General features: G+C 44.5%; 1 protein-coding gene across 1 annotated transcript in view; it reads left to right on the top strand.

Annotated features, from left to right (window-relative positions):
- FSIP1 (fibrous sheath interacting protein 1) overlaps positions 1–23610 on the top strand; it is a 214249-nt gene that overhangs the window by 9587 nt on the left and 181052 nt on the right. The window contains exons 2-5 of the mRNA XM_075531244.1: positions 3231–3363; positions 6006–6168; positions 17581–17735; positions 19358–19451. Of these exons, the coding sequence (XP_075387359.1) occupies positions 3238–3363; positions 6006–6168; positions 17581–17735; positions 19358–19451 (538 nt within the window). The 5' untranslated portion in view covers positions 3231–3237. The remainder of the gene's footprint in view (positions 1–3230; positions 3364–6005; positions 6169–17580; positions 17736–19357; positions 19452–23610) is intronic.

Below are 23610 nucleotides of genomic sequence, written 5' to 3'. Positions count from 1 at the left end.
GAGCCATTTATCTCTCCACCCTTCAATTAACCCCACATGTGTTTATCGGCTAGGTTGGCACCATAAACTAACTCACATGGTAACGTAGAAAGGCAGTACAACAATGGGCTCAAATGTAACAACAATGGGCTCAAATGTAACAATTTTGAGAGTGACTTAGGAGCTGGTGAGCATGTTTCCATCTGTTGTACATAGGATCACCATGGATTGGAACTGACTTGTCAGCCTCACTCCTCAGAGGCAACCATCTGAACTTCTTAAATATTAAGGTTATTTAATAACATTTTGACTATGAATTTTGGGACATTCTCTGACTTTCTAGTATGATATTTGAGTTATCTTATACTCTTTCCTGCACTTACACATTCTTCTTCTCATCAATACAAGTAAGTCACATGTTTGGTTACATCAATATTCAGGGCCTATGTTCTTATAACAATTTAAATAAAAGTGTCTGTTTCATACAATGCTTTCTTTTTTTAAACCTGGCATTTTTATATGGCTGATAGTTCTTCTTAAGTCATCAAATACATTTATTTTAATGTCCTTTATGTATTCATTTTTTCTCCCTCATGTCCCAATTCATCCAGTCGGCTTCCAGTTATCCCCTTACTCTGGAACGGTATCTAATTTCTTATTTGCAGGAGCAAACTTAATAGAACAGGCCTATTTCTAAAACAAATGGAAAGATTTCTAGAGCCTTTCAGCGGATCCATGGGGTCTCTCTCTTATTGACGTAGACTGTCCCAGCTCTGCACACGCCTCCGCCTCATTGCTTTCTCTGGGAGCCACAGTGAGGGCCCCTTGGCAGCATGCAAAGTCATTTTCAAGACACTTGACCTTCTGGTGACTTATGCTTTTTGCTTTGACACTACAGCCAGGGTGATCTGTCATCCAGCAAGAATGATGTCAGTGCCTTCCTGAATGGGCCCTCCCCTGGGCAGTGTGTGGCTACTGCTGGGATCAAAGTCCTTTTCATCTCCTGAGATGATAGCCTCGATCCACTGGCCCAGTCAGCATCAACTTTGGCAGGTAGAATGGTTAGAGGCCAAACCATAGTATCCCTTGATATGCCTTGAAAGAGCTTCAGGTTGTTTATGTTTATGCTTCCTCCTATTTCTAATAGTCTCTGGCCTCTGCCTCTGCTGTTTGAAAAAAAAAAAAAGAAAGAAAGAGGCATGGATCATCTTGGAGGGTGAGCAGAGGACATTTCCATACTTGATAAGGGAAAAGCACTGTCATTACTCTGTTGTGAGAGAAATGGTCTGATATGAAATGGATAGGGATATAGTAAAGTTTTGTTGGAAGATAACCATTTACATGTAAGGCTGAGTGTTGAGATGCAAAACTTTGAATTCTTTTCACTTTAACCAGCATGTATGACCCCACAACATTACTGAAGACCTGAAATGCCCTTGACCAAGGAGACAGTTTGGAAGAATGAACGGACTTTCAATGCCTCACTTCTCTCTCTAGCTTAAGCCAGCGTGCCAGGCTTTAGACAGCAGCGTTAGGAATCGAGCAGCCAGGGTGTAGTGAAGTCTGCAAACATGAAAAAGAGTTGAAGCGATACCTAGCTAGTGAATGGCAGTCTGTCCTTTAGTGGAGGAAGAAAGTTTTGTTCTCTGTTGCTTCAGAAGGCATAGAATCATGGGATGCAACAGGGGAGAGGTGCTGGAATCAGAACAGTGTCCTGGAGACAGGTACTCCAGGAAAATGTAGAGCCAAGGTGGCAGTGGTTGTTAGGTGTCATCAAGTTGGCTCCTACTCATAGTGACTGTACGTTCAACAGAATTAAACACAGCCTGTTCTTGAGCCCCCTCACGATGGTTCTTATGCTGAGCCCATATTGCAGCCCCTGTGGCAGTCCATCCGGTTGAAGGTCTTCCTCTTTTTAACTGCCCCTCCACGTTACCAGCCGTGATGTCCTTTTCAGCAGAGGGGAAATCAGAGCTGGAAGGGGAACCCAGACTGAAGGCTGAGCTAGAGTTGGAAAGGCTAGAAGATGACAGCCCACACTGCAGAAGGCAGCAGCGGAACTGCGGGCCAACTATGGGTCTTGGTTGAGAGGCAGTTGTTACTCATGATGGCCTTCATTTCTTCATTCTCATGTAGCCAGCCACTTTCATGATCTCCTGTCCTGTGTAGCATGTTTGGCACTTGCATTAACATGTCGCTGCTGTAGTTTGGTGCCATCGAGCGAGACCCCATGCACAACAGAACGAAACACTGCACAGTCCTGGGCTTCTATGCTCTGAGTCCATTGTTGCCGCCAGCGTCAATCCATTTCATTGAGGGCCTTCTGTGTCTTTTCCCCCCTACCCGCCCCACTTTACCAAACACTCTATTTCTCCAGGCTGGTCTCTACTGACAACATATTGAAAATATGTAAGACAGAGTCTTGCTATCCATCCTCCAAGAAGCACTCTGGCCTTCTTTCTTCCAAGACAGGTGTGTTTGTCCTTTTGGAAGCCCATGGTACTGTCAGTACTGTTCACCAGCACCACGTACGATTTAACAATCCCTGTGCATAAAGCATCTTTCAATGAAATTTGGGGGCCCTTAGGGTGCCTCCAGAAATGGTATAATCTTTACAACACAGGCTATGAGTTAACGGCATAGTAACACTGAGATAGCTAAAGTTTATTGTGCCAACCTGGTCAATAAACACATGTGGGCTCAATTGAAGGGCGAAGAGATAAATGGCTTGGCAAGCCTCACCTTTTGAGTTCTTGGATCTCTTGCTTTGTGATGGTCGGACCAGGGTGCAGCTACCTTAGCCAGTTCCCTGCTTCAGCTGGCTGGCAAGGCTCACTTCCTGCAAGACATCCCCAAGGAGAAGCCCCATGGACCTACCCTGATGCAGCCCTGGATGCTGGAGCAGCTTTGCGGAGACCCCGACAGCACTGAAATGCTTGCACACTCACTGACTCGGCTTTCCTCCTGAAGTGGGCATCATTGCATGTGTTTTGTGAGATGGAGGATGACTTTGTGGATTGGTGTTGGACATATGAGTTAGTGGGTTAATGTTGGACTTGTGGGATTGGGCAGCACTGGGTTGGGATGTTTTCTAGATGTGGACTCACCTTTTATATAAAACTCTCCCTTATACATATGAGCTTCTGTGGATTTTTTTCTCTAATGGACCTAGACTAACACAAACACTAACAAACTAATGAAATATTTAAACATCGATGCTATCAGTTACTGAACAATTTTTCCCCTCTTAGGATATCCATGGATATAATAAAGGGAAACCTAGATAGAATTTCGAAACCAGCCTCAAATTCAAGAACACGCTCTGGGAGCAGAGGTTCAAGTTCTTCTTTGGAGGTTCTCTCACCCGAACCAGGGCCTTTCAAGGTAATTTATTAATGAGAAATCATTTCATTTCCTCCTGTTCTCTCACTGGTGGTGTGTGGGATAAGTGTTGCGTTGCCGACCACTCTTTTGTTCCAACCCACCAGCCCCTGTGCACGAGGAAGATGAGACTGTCCCGGTAAAGATTTACGGTTTCAGATGGAAGGCCATTGTGGGTTGGCCTTGACTCAATGACATGTTGTTGTTGTTTTTCTTTTATTTTCTTTCCTGACCATTCCACACACAGTTGACGAAACCAAGGTCTGGTGTACTCAGGGAACATGGAGATTATTTGGGTTTCACAGTAGATCTTCTAATATGAAAATTATTTCTTTCCTTCCTCCTGCCCTCCTTTCAGCCACTCAGGTCCTTCTGCTCTTTGTGGCTTATTGCTTCACTGTTGTATTTGGTTCCAGGTTGTCTGTTAGCTATTTTGACCCTTAAGGAAGAAAGCTTTGTGTTCTGACATTGCCAACATTGACGTTGACGACTCTTTAGTAGCTTCTTCTTTTCCTTAAAATGTCTAAAAATTATTTTTAATTTTGATTTTAGCAATAAGCTTTCTCCTCTGTGACGGGACAATATCGTCTTTTTAAAATCATGGTAATTAAACATTTTGAATTTTAGGGTGAAAAAATTCTGTCAGAATTATGAATCCTTACCCATTCTTCTAATTTCGGAACTCGGCTCCGTATTATGAAACTCTTGGAATTTTCATCACTCATGATTTTGTTCGGAGGACAGAAAGCGCTACCGGCGTTTCTGTGGAAAGGGATTGAATATAATAATTTGTTTCCTATAAAGCCACGGGGTGATCTGTAGGAAAGGAAGTTGTGGGAGAGTCTCTACTGGATCATCGGTTTCCAAGTGTGGCTGCTGCTCCTGGCACGGCCACAAGTCCCTCAGGACAAAGCTGGCGCCCAGATGCACACAGAGGTGGCTGCCTTTGATATTCCTTTCTAACGTTTGCTTCCTAAATTGTGTACAGCTGCATTGAATGGGACGAACCTAATGTGTATCCGGATCCTAATCTGTAAGTTAGGGAGTTTGGTTTATTTTTTCTTATGACTGTTTTTCTAGAAGGTGTCAATGGTTGAATTTCAGGTAGGGAATCTAATTCTATCAAGAAGGATTCTATTTACAGAGTGCCTTTTCTTGGGACTAACCCGGGGATAATGGGAAATGAAAGTCAACTGTGGGGTCGAGAATGAAGAAGATGGGAAAGTCATACACACAGGCCACAGGTAGGAAGAGCAGAAAGAAGGTGACGAACGGGGAGGTTAGTGCGTATCGAGTGAGGAAGTGATTGGTAGCTAGTGGGATGGGGAATCATGAGAAAAATTGCAATAAAGGCCAAGATTGCCTTTAATTCTCTAGTTTCAACTTTTGCTTCATTGTTAAGAGTTGGAATCATACTGGGTGGTACACATACACAAAGGACTTTGTGAACCCTTGAGTTTGATGTCGAGGTTGGGTACTGACAGCATGCTATCTTCAGCTTCATTTCATATCACCAAGACCCAGATTTTCCAACTACCGATCCTTCCCTTTTGTTTTCAACTGTTACATTCTGATTCCCAGTAGTCATCAGTCATCTTCTTTGCTTGTTTGATCAATTTCAGATGAAAGAAATTGGTAGGATTCTTCATTTTCCCCATCACTGACTGTAGTGGTTGGTGTGTGGATGGGATAACAGTGTGTTAACTGTGCTTCCTTGTAGTCATAAGGATTTCACAGAAAGCATTGTAGCTCAGAATAGATCTTGAAATGCTCTTTTTGACAACAAAGGTGACTCCATTCTTCATTAGTGTGTCCTTCCCAGCATAGCAACGTAACTCCAAATTGTCAATACCAATTCATTTCAGCCCACTAATACTTAGGATAGCAATTTCTGTGCCTTCCATTTCATTTTTAAGACTTCCATTTTCCCTTGATCTAAGGGACCCTGCCGGCATAGTGGTTATATGTTGGGCTGCTAACCTCAAGGTCAGTAGTTTGAAACTACCGGCTGACCTCAGGAGAAACGCAAGGATTTCTATTCCCATAATGAGTTACAGTCCTGGAAACTCACAGGGGCAATTCTACGCTGTCCTGCCGGGTCGCTATGCATCAGCATCAACTCAAGGGCAGTGAATTTGGGTTGGGTTATACTTCATACATTCTTCATTCTGATTATTAATGGAGGTTTGCAGCTGTTTGTTCTCATTTTGAGTCATTCCCATCCATCACTGGGCATCCTGAAAATGTTATTCCAGCCACCTCATTAAGGTCAACAGTATTTTCAATAGGTAGCTCTTCCCCAGTCGTATTTTGAATGCTTTTCAACCTGAGGGGCTCATCTTCTGGCATTATATCATACACCTTTACGGTGCTACTTGGAAGGTGTTCAGTGGCTGATTACTGAGACGTGCATCATCTCTTCCTTCCTCCTCATCTGTTTTAGTCCGGACGCTGTGTGGAACCTGTCCACCAGGGGTGATGCTGCTGGCATTTGAAGTACCAGTGGCATGGTTTCCACTAGCGCAGCATCACCCCAGTGACCGCAGGACAACTGACGGCCAAGTGGTGGATGCTCCCTCTAGCGTCTGCCTGTTCCAGAACTTAAAAAAGACATGGCTCGGAAACGCTGTGGAAATTATTTTTAGCTTGACACTGCAATCAAGTTGAGTAGAGGCCAAGAAGACCACCCGGAAAGCACAAAGGGAAGCGGAAGCAGTACTGATGACACATGGGGGCACGGTCCCGAGACTGCGAACTCGGATGGAGACGTGGACGGTGACCAGTATCAGACAATCCCCGAGTGTTCAGGTACTAGCATTACTAGATGACTGGCTAACAATAGTGATGGGCGTTAGATTTAAAATGTTAACGTACATGCTTGTTTTTTAACCGTGCTTGTCATTGTTAGGCACTGTCGGGTCACTTCTACCTCATAGCAACTCAGACAACAGAAGGAAACCCTGCCTGGCCCTGTGCCCTCCTCACAATTGTTCTTATGTTTGAGCCCATTGTTGCAGCCACCGTGTCCATCCACCTTGTTGAGGGATTTCCTCTTTTTCGCGGCCCTCTATGCCATAAAACACGGTGTCCTCTCCAGGCACTGGCCCCTCATGAGAACACGTCCAAGGTGCACGAGGTCAAGTCTCGCCATCTTGCCTTGATGGAGCATTCTGGTTGCACTTTTTCCAAAGCAAACTTGTTTGTTCTTTTGGTGGTCCATGGCTCTGTCAGTGTTAACAGATAAGTAGAGATAACTTTAAAAAGAGAGAGAGAGACATATATATTTTTTTATGAGCAAGCAACCATCGATTTTTATTTGGAACCATTTGGGGCCTTAAAGACTCTTAGAAAAATAGCAAAATATGCCATTTTATTAAAATGGTCATTGTAGTCACTTTACATTCATGAAGAATGAAGTGTTCTCCATTTTTTAAAAACCATTTTATTGGGGGGCTACTACAACTCTTATCTCAACCTATCCATCCATCTGTTATGTCAAGCACACTTGTACACTTATTGCCATCATCATTCTCAAAACATTTGCTTTCTCCTTGAGCCCTTGATATCTTGTACACTTTTTGAGAAATGATTCATTGATCTTTTTGATGATGATAATTGCACAATAAAATATATTTGTAAATTGCACATACCTTTTTAGGGATAGCACCACTTGATTTTCATAGCGTTTTGACTTTTATAAGATGACTTTATATTTTTCTTTGTTACTAAATTAATTCTGGTCAGATGGAATTAGACCAGCACTTCTTACAATGTTGTCTACAGTGCCCTGGGGTGCCAGGGGAAGCCAGCCCTAACACATCATCACAGGTCTGGTAGGTGTAAATGTACAGCGATAATAAGTAAAGATTACAGTAAAGTCATCAAGAGCATGAGAGATAGAAGAGAGAGTCAAGTAATGGAGTCAAACACAATTCATGGTAGCAGTGCTCACCTCAGCCCAGCTTGGTGGTCCAAATGGAGAGAGAGAGAGATACTTAATGCTAACCAAGGCTTTGATATTCTCTGGGGACATGCAAGCCCCCTAACTACAGGTGAAGACATACGTCACAGGAAGGGGATGTGCTATAGATAATACAGTAATGGGAGGGGGTGATCTAGGGGTATCCACGCAATAGGAAGAGGAGGGATTGGGGGTATACATGTGACAAGATAGGCGGATCCTAGATACAGGATGGCAGCCTAACTTTGGATGTCACAGAGCCAGTTTGACCTGTTCCCTGGCTCAACTGATAGAGCCTTTTATCTGTAGGGTGTGAACTCCACCTACAAGAGCCTGTCCATTGTTCTTGAACAGCAGGGAGGGGACCTACCATGTAGTCTGGAGACTAACTGCCCTCAGGGAGGAAGTCTGTAAGCATCTGACCTGCCCCCACATGGGGGATGGGCAGGAGGATGGGAGTAGAGTAGAGGGGCACCCCTGAGACCCTTTCAAGGGCTCTGAGAAGTAAAAATGATTTAGTTAGTACTGCTTATGTGCTATTTCCCTTTTTCCCATCATATTAATATATGCACTGATAGTACAAAAGCAACAGTAGGGACAGTTACTGGAATGCAGGTCCCTGCCTTACGAAGAAAAATGCTTATTTTTGGAAGACGTAGGACATCGTAATAGAATTTTATTTTAAAACTTCCAACTGGAAGCCGTCCTTACCAGCCAGCATGCTGGCCTCAGTATTTCTTGACTCTCACCTGCTCTCTTGTGGTTGTTGGGAACTTCCAATGGTGGGTTCTGGGAAATGTAGTCCCAAGATGTTGGCTTGGCCTCCTCATATGCTCTGTCCAGATCTCCACCTCCACTCCCTTGCCCTGTCTCCGTATGAGGGGTAAGACTGCTGGTGCCTGAGCAGGAATCAGTGAGTGGCCCCAAATGGTGTCACTGTGCATCAGTCTTTACCACCAAGGAGGCAATGGCCAGGACGAGAAGCGGCCAGTGTCACTCAAGCACTAATGAAGAAGGAAAAATGATTAATCTTAATGCGAAAAAAGAAAGTTGTCCTCGTTTTGTTTTCTTTTGTCGCTTTGTTTTGCTCTGTCTTGTTTTTTTGCATATTATTATCTCTGCAGGTCTATCTAGATAAGATACGCTGGATGAACAGTCTGGAGGAGAAAACAATGGGACTGATGGTTCCCGGGAGAACATGGGAGAAGGGGAGGCAGGGGAAAGGAGGTGGTGTTGACCAACCCAGGGACAAGGGAATAACACGTGATCCAAAATTAGTGGCAAGGAGGGTGTGAGAGGTCTGGTAAGGGCAATGTAGCTGAGAGAAATTATTGAAACCCAAATGAAGGCTGAGCATGATAGTGGGACAAGAGGAAAGTAAAAGGAAATAGAGGAAAGAACTAGGAGGCAAAGGTCATTTATAGAAGTATAAATACAGACATGTACATATGTAAATATATTTATATATGCTGATAGGGAAATAGATCTACATGCATATATTTATATATTCAATATTAAGGTCACAGATGGACACTGGGTCACCACTCAAGTACTCCCTTAATGAAAGAATACTTTGTTCTATTAAATTGACATTCCCTGATGCACACCTTCCTAATACTATTGCTGAAGACAAATGTGTGCAAAAGCAAATATGGTGAAGAAAGCTGATGGTGCCTGCCTATCAAAGATATAGCATCTGGGGTCTTAAAGGCTTGAAGGTAAACAAGCGGCCATCTAGCTCAGAAGCAACAAAGCCCACATGGAAGAAGCACACCAGCCTGTGTGAACACGAGGTGTCAAAGGGATCAGGTATCAGACATTAAGAACAAAAAGATCTTATCATTGTGAATTAGGGGGAGTGCAGATTGGGGAACCAAAGCCCATCTGTAGGCAACTGGACATTTCCTTATAGAGGGGAGGAGACGAGCCAGTCAGGGTGCGGTGTAGCAACGATGAAACACACAACATTCCTCTAGTTCTTTAATGCTTCCTTCCCCCACACCCTCACTATCATGATCCCAATTCTACCTTACAAATCCAGCTAGACCAGAGGATGTACACTGGTACAGATAGGAACTGGAAACACAGGGAATCCAGGGAGGTTGATCCCTTCAGGACCAGTGGTGAGAGTGGTAATAACAGAGGGTGGAGGGAAGGTGGGGTAAAAGGGGTACCAATTATAAGGATCTGCATATAACCTCCTCCATGGGGGACAGACAACAGTAAAGTGGGTGAAGGGAGACATCAGACAGAATGAGATATGACAAAATAATAATAATTTATAAATTATCAAGGGTTCATGAGGGAGAGAAGAATGGGGAGGGAAGGAAAAATGAGCTGATACCAAGGGCTTAAGTAGAAAGCAAATGTTTTGAGAATGATGATGGCAAATGTGTTTGACATACAATGGGTGTATGTATGCATTGTACAAATGTGCTTGACATACAATGGGTGTATGTATGCATTGCACAAATGTGCTTGACATACAATGGGTGTATGTATGGATTGTGAGAAGAGTTATACGAGCCCCAATAAAATGATTTTTAAAAAATGATTAATCTTTTTAATAATCTATGTGTGACCAAGAGGCTATATTGCATTTGAGGTATATAAGCAATAACATTTGAAGAGCTCTCTTATTAATAAGCTCATAATTATTTTTGAATAAACTTTCTACTTTTAAAAATCTCTTCTTTTTTCTCCAGAGTATAGGGCAACCTCAACAGAGGTTTAGAATTTTCAAAAGTTGCGAAGGTTGGCCTCAGCATAATATTGCTACTTCTAAACCTCTAGCAAAGGAGTCTTGGGGGTATGGGGTTAGGAGTTGGCCTGAAAACGACAAGGTCAATTCATCAGCTGCTCCAAGGGAGGCAGATGACACTGTTTCTGTAAAGATTTACAGTTTGGGAAACTGTATAGTGTCATAGTCGACTAGATGCCTTGGCTTTGGTTTGGTTTGGAATCATCTAACCTGGGGGCTGAGAGCTTATTAGTTGAGTCTCTATGTTCACTGTCATGATCGTCATCTTTTATCTGAGTGGACCGAGGGACTAGAGTCTGCTGGTTAAGGGGCATGGCTCTGTAGTCAGGTAGATTTGAGTGGCATGCGACGCTGCCATTTACTGGCTCTCTCACCTGGGGTATATAAGTCACCAGAGTAGCCCCACTTTACTAATCTGTAAAGCAGGAACAACAGGACTGCTTTACGGGGTATGATGAGGAATGCAGAAGATCATGCATTTAAGTAAAACTTTTAAGACTCTGCCTACCTGGTAACTCTATACACACTGGCTTCTGTTATTATTAATCATAAGTTAAACTTGGATGACAGAAGTTCTGAAGAGTTCCCATTACTGATCCACTGCAAATGGGAGGGCCCTCGGATAAAGTAATGTGTTAGTCTGGGTAGACTAGAAAAATAAATCCATGGACACACATGTGTATAAGAAGGAGATTTATATACAAGAGCAATTGAACATAGAACATCCCAGCCTAGTCCAGATCAAGTCCATCAGTCCGATATTAGCCCATATGTCTGACACCAATCTATAAAGTCCTCTTCACACTTGAATGTAGAAGAGCACAGGCCAGTGAGTAGCAAGTCTTTTTGATCCAGTGGCATTGGAAACATCTCAACTCTGGCAGGGGTCTCTCCATCAGGGTGGGTCCAAGTGTCTTGTCAGCTGCTATGTCTCCCAGGGTGTGAGCAGAGAGAGAAATTTCTCCTGCCTACAAGGAGGAACTACCAGATCTCCCAGAATTCTCAGGAGAAGGTCATGCCCACACAGAGGCTTCATGGGCTATGATCTGTTTGACAAGTAGACTCCAACCCTACACTCTTAATCCTCAAATTGACAGAGTCTATATCCACCACAGGTGTGCAGTCACAGGCAGTGTCAGGAGGAGAGGGTTTCGACATGTTGGAACCACTTTGTGCCGCTTGCGACCTGACTTTTTTTTTTTAACCTGTCACTATTTGTGTACATGCCTTCTCTTTTGGTTAGTCTGAAATAGCGTGAAGATGTGCTCTGTGTCTGATTCCCTGTTTGTTAGCTACAAATATAGACAATATCGCTGAACAAAGGTGAAGCTTAGGTTTCAAAATAATAAGAGACCTACTTCTGAGTTAGTGTAGCCATGTGAGTGTCCAGTTATCGCAAATGTAAATAGATAACATGCCTACTTCACAGGATTTTCCTGTAGAAGGGTGAGAAAATGCACATGAAACCTCCTCCTAACTCAAGATAGGTGTGCTAGAAACCAACTCTGACATGGCCTAGATTAGACCAACTTGAAGTACCTGACCTACCTTGGTACACTGTAGAGGAAGACATCCAAAAGCTTAGAGAAATTGATATGTTGGGATGGATCTATCAGGATATTCCCATAGACTCAAAAAGGGGGTGTCCTGAGGACACACCCTTTACCACAACCATAAAGAACAAGTTTGTGATGCGGACCCCAGCATCTCTTAGGACTCCTATAATTACTATTTTATGTGCACCAGGATTAACAGTGGGCACTGCCCTAAGTGAACTCTGACATTTGTCCACAATGGGGCTGATTGGTCCCCATGATTGTAGAAGGCAGGTGTCAGCACTGAATCAACAGAGGCAGGGTGGCGTGGTTATAATAGACAACAAGGTTTCAGTAGTAACCAAAGCAACCTGTCTCGTATGGAATTATGGCATTGGCTACTTAGCCACAGTGTCCCTAGGAATGAAATAGATGGTAAACCTACTTAATAGTTACTTGATCTATACAGGCAAAAGAATGGTAGATCAGGTGAACAGCAGAATAGACAGTCACAATTGCTCAATCAATTCCCAGACCCGAGCCAGTTTACAGACCCACAACTCCTTGAATGAGGGGGAGGCTGGATCCCTTTGAAGGAGGACCCTGCTATATCACTGAAGGTCTATACTGTTAGTCTATCTTCTAGCCTTCCCCAAAGGGACCTGCAGCCTTTCACAAGACTGGCTGTTCATTGGGGGAAAGGAAATAATCAAACTTTTCGGGGATTACTGGATACTGTCTTGGAACTGACACTAGTTCCAGGAGACCCAAAGTGTTTCATAGGCCCACCAGTCAGAGTGGGAGCTTATGGAGGTCAAGTTATCAATGGAGTTTTAGCTCAGGTATGCCTCACTGTGGGTCCAGTGGGTCCCCAGACCCATCCTGTGGTTATTTCCCCAGTTCCAGAATGCATCATTGGAATAGACATACTTAGTAACTGACAGAATCCCCATATTGGATCCCTGAAATGTGGAATAAGGGCTATCATGGTAGGAAAGGCCAAGTGGACACCATTAGAACTGCCATTACCTAGGAAAATAGTAAACCAAAAGCAGTACCACATTCCTGGAGGGATTGCAGAGATCAGTGCCACCATCAAAGACTTGAAAGATGCAGGGGTGGTGATTCCTACCACATCCTTGTTTAACTCACCTATCTGGCCTGTATAGAAGCCAGATGGATCCTGGAGAATGACAGTGGATTATTGTAAATTTAACCAGGTGGTGACTCCAATTGCAGCTGCTGTCTCAGATGTGATTACATTGCTTGAGCAAATTAATACTTCTCCTGGTACATGGTATGCAGCTATTGATCTGGCTAATGCCTTCTTCTCAATACCAGTCTCTAAGGACCACCAGAAGCAGTTTGCCTTCAGCAGGTAGGGGCAACAATATACTTTCACAAGTCTCCCCCAGGGGTATGTCAACTCTTCTGCCCTGTGCCATAATTTCGTCTGAAGGGACCTTGACCACCTGCCTATTCCACAAAATGTCACACTGGTCCACTATATTGATGACATTATGCTGATTGGACCCACTAAGGAGGATGTATCAAAGACTCTAGATTCATTGGTACAATATCTGCATACAAGAGGTTGGGAAATTAACCCAATGAAGATTCAGGTACCCTCCACCTCAGTAAAATTTCTAGGGGTCCAGTGGTGTGGGGTATGTCGAGATATTCCTACTAAAGTGAAGGATAGACTGTTGCATTTAGCGCCCCCAACGACTAAAAAAGAGGCACAACGCCTAGTGGGCCTCTTCGGATTTTGGAGGCAACATATCCCTCACTTGGGCGTTCTACTTCGACCTATTTATCAAGTGACACGAAAAGTCTCCAATTTTGAATGGGCCCCAGAACAGGCTCTTCAACAGGTTCAGGCTCCCGTGCAAGCTGCTTTGCCACTGGGACCATATGATCCAGCTGACCCAATGGTGCTAGAGGTGTCAGTTGTAGATAAAGATTCAGTGTGGAGTCTTTGGCAGACCCTATTGGTGAATCACAGCGTAGACTGTTGGGATTTTGAGGTAAAGTCATGCCATCCTCTGCAGATAGCTAGTCCCCCTTTGAAAAACAGCTGTTGGCCTGTTACTGGGCCTTGGTGGGGACTGAACGCCTCACCATGGGCCACCAAGTCACCATGAGGCCTGAACTACCCATCATAAACTGGGTATTGTCTGACCCACAGAATCATAAAGTTGGGTGTGCGCAACAACACCCCATTGTTAAATTATGGCTTCAACTAGGTGGCAACAATTTGAGGGGCTGGGGAAATGTTCTCCAGGAAGCTGTATACGCTCTAAACCAGTGGCCAATATATGGTGCTGTGTCTCCAATAGCCAGAATTCATGGGTCCAAGAACCAAGGGGTGGAAGCTAGAGTGGCACCACTCACTACTACTCCTAGTGATCCACTTGCAGCATTTTTGCTTCCTGTCCCAGCAACCCTGTGTTCCTCAGGGCTGGAGGTCCTGGTCCTGATGGAAGGAACTCTCCCACCCAGAAACACAGTACACATTCCACTGAACTAGCAGCTGAGAATGCCCCCTGGGCACTTTGCGCTTCTCATGCCTTTGGATCGACAGGTCAGGAAGGGTGTCACCTTACTAAGTGGGGTGATTGATCCTGATTACCAAGGAGAAATTGGACTGGTGTTACATAATGGAGGTAAAGAAAAATATGTCTGGAATCCAGGAGATCCCATAGACCGACTCTTAGTGTTACCATGCCCTGTGATTAAAGTAAATGGTAAATTACAGCAACCCAATCCTGACAGGACTTAAAATGATCCAGACCCCTCAGGTGAGGTACTTGCTGAGGGAAAAGGTAATACAGAATGGGTAGTATTAAAAGGTAGTTGTACCTATCAATTACAACCACGTGATCAATTGCAAAAGTGAGGTTTATAATTGTCAGTGTATTTTCTTTATATGTGCTTATTGCACATTTTTCCTTTGTTCAGGTATGATATATCAGATACAATTGGACTCAGTGTGTTTTCATTTATATGTATGATAGATGATTGATGATAAGTATAAGTGTGATTTCATCAGTGTTCAGAAATTACATAAGTTTATATGGCTAAAGATTGTGTACAGGTGCCAGGTTGGCAAGGGGTAGATTGAGATTGTTTATTGTGCCAGCCTGGCAGATAAACACAAGTGGGATTAATTGAAGGGCGGAGAGATAAATGGCTTGGTGAGCCTCGCCTTTCTGTCTCTCGCTCTTTGATCATCGGACCAGTGTGCGGCTGCCTTGCTTGTTCTGCACCTCAATTTAGAGGCTACACTACCTGTGGAACGCTAGGCTATGGACTGTGTAAGTTGAGGTCCCTTTAAGACCACACGATTGGAATGTACATCTCTGGAGTTGGTGACCTGGCTGACGGTTGGTGACCTGCCTTGCTGTTTGCTCCCTGTGCTGATATAGCCTAGCTCTCTCTACAGAGGACTACCTGATGGCCCTCAAGATTTGAAGGACTGCCAGTGTCTCAACTCTCTCATGGGAGTGAGTCGCACTGAGCCATTTGTACTGCTTTATAATTTAACTGTTCATTTCTTGTATTATCTATCTGTATATAATTTAACAGTTCATTTCTTATGTTGTATATCTATCATTATAAATATATATATATATATATATATATATATATAATTATTAACAATCTGGTTTTGTCTCTCTAGAGAACTCTGTCTAACACAAACTCCCTGCCATTTAGTCAATCCGGACTCGTAAGGACTCTGTCGGACAGTCGTAGAACTGCCCCCGTGGATTTGCAGGGACAGAAACCCCCATCTTTCTCCTTTGGAGCAACGGGCAGCTTCAAACCGCTGACCTGGTGATTAGCAGCCCAGCGTGTAACTTATAGGAGCCCTGGTGTTGTAGCGGCGGTTATGCTCTGGGCTGTGATCCGCATGGTCGGCAGTTGGAATCACCAGCAGCTCTGCGGGATAAAGCCTGGGCTCTCTGCCCCTGTAAACAATTACAGTCCCGGATAGCCACGGGAGCTCCAGAGGAGTCAGCATTGACTCTGTAACAGTGAGTTTGCTTCTTGGGATGGGTGTAACCCACAATGCCACCAGGGCACGAATGTTAGTTATTAAGCCCTGTGGTAGTGCTACTGAGTAAGCACTAGACTGTTAACTGCAGGGTCAGAGGCTCAAATCCACCAGCCACTCCATGACAGAAAGATGAGGCTGCTTTGGTGGACATATATAAAGCCTCGGATATTCTCTCTTTTTAAAAAATCATTATATTAGGGACCACATCACTCTTATCACAATCCATACATATATCAATTGTGTAAAGTTATTTGTACATTCATTGCCCTCATCATTCTCACACCATCTGCTCTCCACCTAAGCCCCTGGCATCAGGTCCGCGCTTCCTCCTCCCTCATGAACCCTTGATAATTTATAAATTATTATTTTGTCATATCTTGCACTACCCGACGTCTCCCTTCACCCACTTTTCTGTTGTCCGTCCCCCAGGGAGGAGGTTATTTGTAGATCCTTGTAATTGGTTCCCCTTTTTCCACCCACCCTCCCTCCACCCTCCCAGTATCGCCACTCACACCACCGGTCCTGAAGGGTTTATCCACCCTGGATTCCCTGTGTTTCCAGTTCCTATCTGTACCAGTGTACATCCTCTGGTCTAGCCAGATTTGTAAGGTAGAATTGGGATCATGATAGTCAGTGGGGGTGGGGGGGTGGGAGGAAGCATTTAGGGACTAGAGGAAATTTGTATGCTTCTTCGTTGCTACATCCCACCCTGACTAGCTCGTCTCCTCCCCAAGACCCTTCTGTAAAGGGATGTCCAGTGGCCTACAACTGGGCTTTGGATCTCCATTCCGCACTACCCCCCCATTCACACGATATGATTTTTTGTTCTGATGATACCTGATCCTTCAACACCTCATGATCGCACAGGCTGGTGTGCTTCTTCCATGTGGGCTTTGTTGCTTCTGAGCTAGATGGCCGCTTGTTTACCTTCAAGCTTTTAAGATCCCAGACATTATATCTTTTGATAGCTTGGCACCATCAGCTTTCTTCACCACATTTGCTTATTCAACCACTTTGTCTTCAGTGATTGTATTGGGAAGGTGAGCATCATAGAATGCCAATTTAATAGAAGAAAGTGTTCTTGCATTGAGGGAGTACTCAAGTGGAGGCCCAATGTCCATCTGATATCTTAATACTAAACCTATAAATATATGCACCTAGATCTATTTCCCATCATCATATATAAATATATTTATATATGTACATGCCTTTATTTAGACCTCTATAAATGCCCTTTGCCTCCTAGCTCTTTCTTTTATTTCCTTTGACTTTCCTCTTGTCCCTCTATCATGCTCATTCTTCATTTGGGTTTCAGTAACTTCATTCCTCTTGGTTAAATTACCCTTGATCACGCCCTACCAGGCCTCCCACACCCTCCTCACCACCGATTTGGATCACTTGCTGTTCCCTGTCCATGGGTTTGTTAACACCTTTCCCTCCACCTCCCCATCTCCCATGTCCCCCCGGAACTGTCGGTCCCATTGTTTTCTCCTCCAGATTGTTCATCCAGCCTATCTTAGTTAGACAGACCTTCGGAGATAATAGCATGCACAAAAACAAGACAGAGCAAAACCAAGCAACAATGTGCAACAAAACAGCAACCACAAACCAATGACAAAAATACAAACAAAACAAAACACAAGAAGAAAGGAAAGCTTGTAGTGGGATCAGGACTGTTTGTTGGCCTTTAGGAATGACTGGACTGGAAAGCCTCGGATAGTCTATAGAGGGTCGCTGCGAGTCAGATTCAACTCGAAGGCAGTGGGTTTAATGCTGGTGATTACTGCCAACCTTAAATATTTGTTGAGTCAGAGAATAAGCAGTATGTACAAACAAAACTACAAAGAATACTGCATGGCTTTCCTAAATAACCAAGCTCATTCCTACTTTCAACACAATATAGATGATCCCAATGTACCAGAAGTAGATTGTAAGCTTCAGGACGCTATTCAGAAGATGAAGAGGCTGGATAAAATATTGGCGAAGATACAATGTAGAGAAAGAGAAGTTAAGAAGCAAGGTCTGGAATTGAGAATCAAGCTGTGGGAAGAACTTAAGGTAAGATTTATGGTACCATATGCTGACGTGGAAGACACCATCAGGACTCCTGGTGGTGAAGCAGTTCAAGCGCTCCAGTGCTCTCTGAGAAGTCAGTGGTTCAAACCTACCAGCTGCTCCATTGGAGAAAGCTGTGACAGTTGGTCTACCTGCGTCAAGATGGACAGCGTGGAGGCCATCCGGGCAGCCCTGTCTAGTCTGCAAGGTTGCTGTGAGTGAGAACAGTTTTCGGTTTGGAAGAAACCATTCCAGATGAGAAGAAGAAAAACAGATGGTTAATGTGATTTACCTTATTAATTTATTTGGGGGACAGTGCTGTGTGTGTGTGTGTGTGTGTGTGTGTGTGTGTGTGTGTGTGAGAGAGAGAGAGAGAGAGAGAGAGAGAGAGAGAGAGAGAGAGAGAGAGAGAGTTTGAATGACTGATTTTCTTTTTAGTATCAGAGGGTTAATTTGGCTCATTGGTTTGCAGCATTTGGACTTCAGGCACAGTACTGATGTGCCCATCCCCTGTAAACAGGCCCGGGAGATAGCGCCTCCCAGTGTCTGCCTGGTGATCCTCCATCTCTGGCAGAGAAAGGTCTGTGGAGCTATATCTTCATCATCCAAGTGTATACATCTGCTTTTCCTTCAAGGAACTTCACATTTGGCAATAAATGGGCAAATCCACAAAAATTCGATTCCCTGGGTAACATTAGGACTTGAAATTTTCATGTCGTAATGGGAAAGTTTCATGTTAGAAACAGTGTGAGTTTTTGTGATGAACACGTTGCTTCCTATGTTAGCAAGATCTGTTAAAGAATCTGCAACGTGCTTGAGGTCTGAGACCATGTTCTACTTTGCTTTTGTCTCAGCAGCAAATGATGGTTGGTTTTCCTTGGGGCCTCCTTGAAGCCCATGTTCTCCGTAGAGCGGAGCGGTGGTTGTTGACCATGTTGGCTTGTGTTGAGCTGACGCCCTCAAAGGGGACCACCTCCAGGGCAAGGGACACTGCAGTGGCATTTCGAGTTACTGTTGGGACGCTCCTCCTTGATCGAGCCATTGATTGAGGAAGAAAATTCCCTGGCAATAATGTGAACGAAGAATGAAGCAATTAAGTGGACATTTTTTTTGAGCAAGGTTCTTGGGAGGACCATTGAGTTTGGAAGAGGGCCACAGTCAAATTGTAATGTTTTATATTAGAGAAATAATCAGTGTCAATGTTAGTTATAAAATCTGTTATTTCTATTCAATCTCAGAGCCATTTTGTATTTGCTTAGAAATAAGAGTCATAAATGTAAACATAGTAAGATATCAATCTTGAAATGTCTAAAATGTCAACATAATGGTATATCTTTAGGTTAGTCATTAGTTATAGAAATATTAAAAGAAAAGAAACTTCAAGCCAGGTAATAATGATCATACAATACCTTACATAATTCCCTAGCTCTACCTAGAAATGCCAGTTGCCCGAATGTTGCCAGAACAGAAAACAGTGGCAAATTTCCTAAATATAGCCCACAAATGCACTGCCCAAATCTTGGCTGTACGGATACTATTGTGAGCCCGGTTAGAGTTAAAAACAATCAAGCTAGACTTATCCGCCTTCTATTCCCATGTTTAAATTTTCACTTCTTTTTTATTAGTCTGCAAGAAGTAGTGAAACTTTGCAAAGTAACGAGGAGATGGAAAATACAAAAAAATATTTGACTTTAAATGCATCATCCGAAGAAACTGTCGGTGAGTATGATTGAGATGTCATTCACCTTTATTTTTTGCTATAGAGTCATGGAATATTTACTTTAAATTCCTAATCCTTGGAATCCTTAAGGTGCAGTTTCCCTCTGTCCTGGAAGGTCACTATGCGTTGGCATAGACTGGTTGGCAATGAGTCTGGTGTTTTGTCTCAGAATCAGCCATTGTCCTCAAAGTTATGCCTTTGCTGTTTAACACTTTCAAGAGGTCTTGTGCAGCGAGCACGAGGTTGGCAGTTTGAAACCACCAGCTGTTCTGGGGGAGAAAGATGGGCTTTCTCCTCCCACAAAGAGCTACAGTCTCAGAAATCCCTGGGGAAGTTCTGCCTGTGAGTTGGAATTGACTGGATGGCGGTGAGTTTGAGTTTGGCGGTCCGGGGAGGCAGCTTTCCTCCAGTCATAGTTTCGGTGCCTTCCAACCTGAGAGTTCATCCTGGGTGGCTGACAACGTTGTACTCTTAGTGAAATCTTACCACTCATTAGGGTTGCACCACCTAGCCCTTCTTCCTGGTTTGTTCTGCGTGTAGATGTCCCCCTGGTGGCATAATTTCCCCTGTCACAGCAAGGGTCACCGCCACAGTGCCGCAGACTGACAGGTAAGTGAGTGGTGGGGTAGACAGTGAACCATCACTTATTGCCACAAGTTTTGAAGTTTTTTGGTAAAGGTTTGTATTTAATTTAGACTGCATTATATATACACATATACATTTTCATTGCACAATTGCAGTTCGATTTTTCCATAACATTTAAAGCTAGAGGACCAAATAGAGGACCCTGCTGGCATAGTGGTTGTGTGTTGGGCTGGTAACCCCAAGGTCGGCAGTTTGAAACCACCAGCAGTTCCATAGGAGAAAAGTGAGGTTTTCTACTCTGTTAGAGAGTTACAGACTCAGAAACCCCAGGGGCAGTTCGACCCTGTCCTCTGGGGTCCCCGAGTCAACTCGATGGCACTGAGGTGGGGTACCAAATAGGAGCATTGGTGACATAGTTGGTTAAGCACTGGGCTATTAATTGCAAGGTTGATGATTCCAGCTGCTTCTGGGAGAAGATGAGCCTGTCTGTTCCCATAAGGTCTTCAGCCGTGTCCCTCTGTCCTAGAAGGTCGCTATGAGTCGGCATCAGCTTGGTGGTCATGAGTTTTAAAGTTTTGATGTACAGGGACCAAAGGACTGCTCTGGGAAAGGTCAGCAGTTTATTCTCGGAGCCAGTTCCTTGAGGATGCTGTGCCCGTGAGGATGCTGTGCCCCGTGAGGATGCTGTGCCCGTGAGGATGCTGTGCCCCGTGAGAGATGAACCAGCCAACCCAGCAACAACACAATCCTCACCACCGCTGAGTCAGTGCTGACTCAGAGCAACCCCCTAGGGGTTTCCAGAACTATAAGTGGGAAAGCCCAGTCTGTCTCCAGAGGAACTGCTGGTGGCTTTGAACTGCCAACCACGTGGATCGCAGCCCAGTGCATAACCACCACACCACCAGGGCTGCTACTGTGAAAGATTACAGCATCCCAAATCTGTCTGGGACCATTCTCTCAGGTCACACGTGGTCCTGATGCAGGACAGCAGTAGGCGCCGGAGGGGAAGCCCCTGGTCCAGCTTTGGAAAGGAGTCAGTGGAGGAGGAGGATTTTTCACTGTGAATGGAGTGAGTTGAAATGCAAGAGTTCAGTTTGACCATGTAACCCTGATTAAAAAAAAGCAGTGTATTTTTATCATTACAACGTAGCCACTTTTTGGAAGATGGTATAAACTGCTGTCCATAATCTACTATGAGATGAGGTTTCCCTCGTTCATTAGCTACTCTGCTTAGTTAAAAATATTATAAAAATAAGAATATAAAATTTACAGAGAGCCACACATTTTCCAATGATAAATATCTGTGAGACGTATTAACAAATATTTTGCTGTGTTTTTCTGTGTAATTATTTTAACACGGTTCCATTCATTGCTTGGTAGCAACAGCAGTGATGATTTTGCACATTGTCCACTAGGTGGTAGCATCGAGTCGAAGGACCGTGTCCTTACACCGGAGACTGTCTCAGGGAGCTGCTGCTGCCAGAGCCATTTGGCCTTGAATTGTAAACACAGGCATAGAAACATACGCAAACTTGCTTTCTATTCACTCTCTTTTTTTCTCCTTAAGCAAATGACGCAGTGATTAATATGAGTATTTCTGTTTCATATTCCAGTCAATTTTTCTTAACCTTTTAAAAATTAAAGTTAACTCTTGGGGAGATTGCACTGGTGCTGGGAATTGAGTGGTACTTTCTGATCTGTTTCCAGCTTCCCTCCCCCGGGGCCCTCTACCCCAACACAGTGCCCATCAAACAACACAAATACCGCAAGACCAGCCACTCCATAGGGGAAAGATGGCGTTTCCTACTCCCCAAGGAGTGAGAACAGCCTCAGAGACCTGCAGGGGACAGTCCCGCTTTACCCTGCGAGGTGAAATGAGTCAAAGTCAGCTGAATGGCAGCGAATTCAATCGCTTCTTTTGACTCAGCCTTGACCACATTTCCTTCTTGTGTTAAAACTGCAAATTATATGTGCAGACAAGCACAACGCAGCAACAGCTTACTGACCTCGGCTTCTTAAAAACGTGTACCTAACTCTTCTCAGGTACTCTTTCCTGAAGTGAAGACCGCGATTCACTATTCCCCGAGATCTGGTCGTCTCTGCAGGCTCGAGTCCGTCTGCAGAGGACCGATGGAGGAAGCTCGTGTAACTGCGCTGACCCGCAAAGCTAAGCCTTGCAGGCTCTCGCCTCTGTTGCGTTCTTAGCGTTGCTTCGCCGCCTCTTTGCAAGCCGTAAAGCGGCCATGCTGTTCCATCCTTCTCTGCAGACCCTCAGTCTGATGGTCTTTTTTCCAGAGAAAATACATCCATTGTGTGGGAGCTGCTTCCATAGTCAACCTGTGGGTCGCGACCCTTTTGGGGGGGTCAACCGACCCTTTCCCCAGGGGTCGCCCAATTCATCACAGTAGCAAAAATACAGTGATGAGGTAGCAACAAAAATAATTTTTATGGTTGGGGGGGTCACCACCACATGAGGAACTGTGTGAAAGGGTCGTGGCACTAGGAAGGTTGAGAACCACTGCCTTACATGGAGAGAGGTAGCCTTTCTTGTTTTCTCAGCCCAAATCAATGAGGTCCCATCTCTTTCACCCGGCTCTGCTCTGCCAGGTGTCCTGTCTCTCACCTGGAGCTTCAAGTTCTCGCTCCTCCTCAGACTCCTTCCCCTTCCTTTGCCTTGTTCACACCTTCCAAAAGGACCCCTGGTGTGGCGCAGTGGTTCCCTGCCGCCCCCCCCCCCCCGCCCCCGCCCCCCCCCTCCCCCCGGGCTCTGATTCTGCATGGTTGGCGTTTTGCCATCACCAGCAGAGAAAGACTGAGAAAGACCGGGCTTTCTGCTCCTGCGTACCCTTACAGCCTTGGAAACCCACAGGGCTCACTTTGAGCAGCATCGACTCTTGCGCTGTGAATGTGGGCTGTTGGTTTGTTTTGGTTCACATATTCAGAGAGCTGCCCAACCAGTCAACCACCAATGAGGCATCAAATATACGCCCTTCCCTTCCCTCTTCACCTCACTCCCATCCACTTGGTGTCTCTCCTCTCCCAGGCCAGATTTTTTTTTTTTTTTGATTTCCAGCTTCTTTAAAAAAAAAAAATCATTTTATTAGGGGCTCATACAACTCTTACCACGATCCATACAGACATCAATTGTGTAAAGCACATTTGTACATTCATTGCCCTCATTATTCTCAAAACATTTGCTTTCTACTTAAGTCCCTGGCATCAGCTCCTCATTTTCCCCCTCCCTCCTCACTCCCCCACCCTCATGAACCCTTGATATTTTATAAATTATTATTTTGTCATATAATTGCACTGTCTGATGTCTCCCTTCACCCACTTTTCTGTTGTCCGTCCCCCAGGGAGGAGGTCACATGTAGATCTTTGTGATCAGTAACTCCTTTCCAACCCACCCTCCCTGCACCCTCCCAGTATCACCACTCTCACCACTGGTCCTGAAGGGATCATCCTCCCTGGATTCCCTGTGTTTCCGTTCCCATCTATACCAGCGAACATCCTCTGGTCTAGCCAGATTTGTAAGGTAGACTTGGGATCATGATATTGGGGGTAGGGGAGGTG

Source organism: Tenrec ecaudatus, chromosome 14, assembly GCF_050624435.1.
Source record: "Tenrec ecaudatus isolate mTenEca1 chromosome 14, mTenEca1.hap1, whole genome shotgun sequence".
Taxonomy (NCBI): domain Eukaryota; kingdom Metazoa; phylum Chordata; class Mammalia; order Afrosoricida; family Tenrecidae; genus Tenrec; species Tenrec ecaudatus.
The sequence above is the reverse complement of the archived record's forward strand: the minus strand, read 5'-3'. Positions and strand labels throughout refer to the sequence as shown.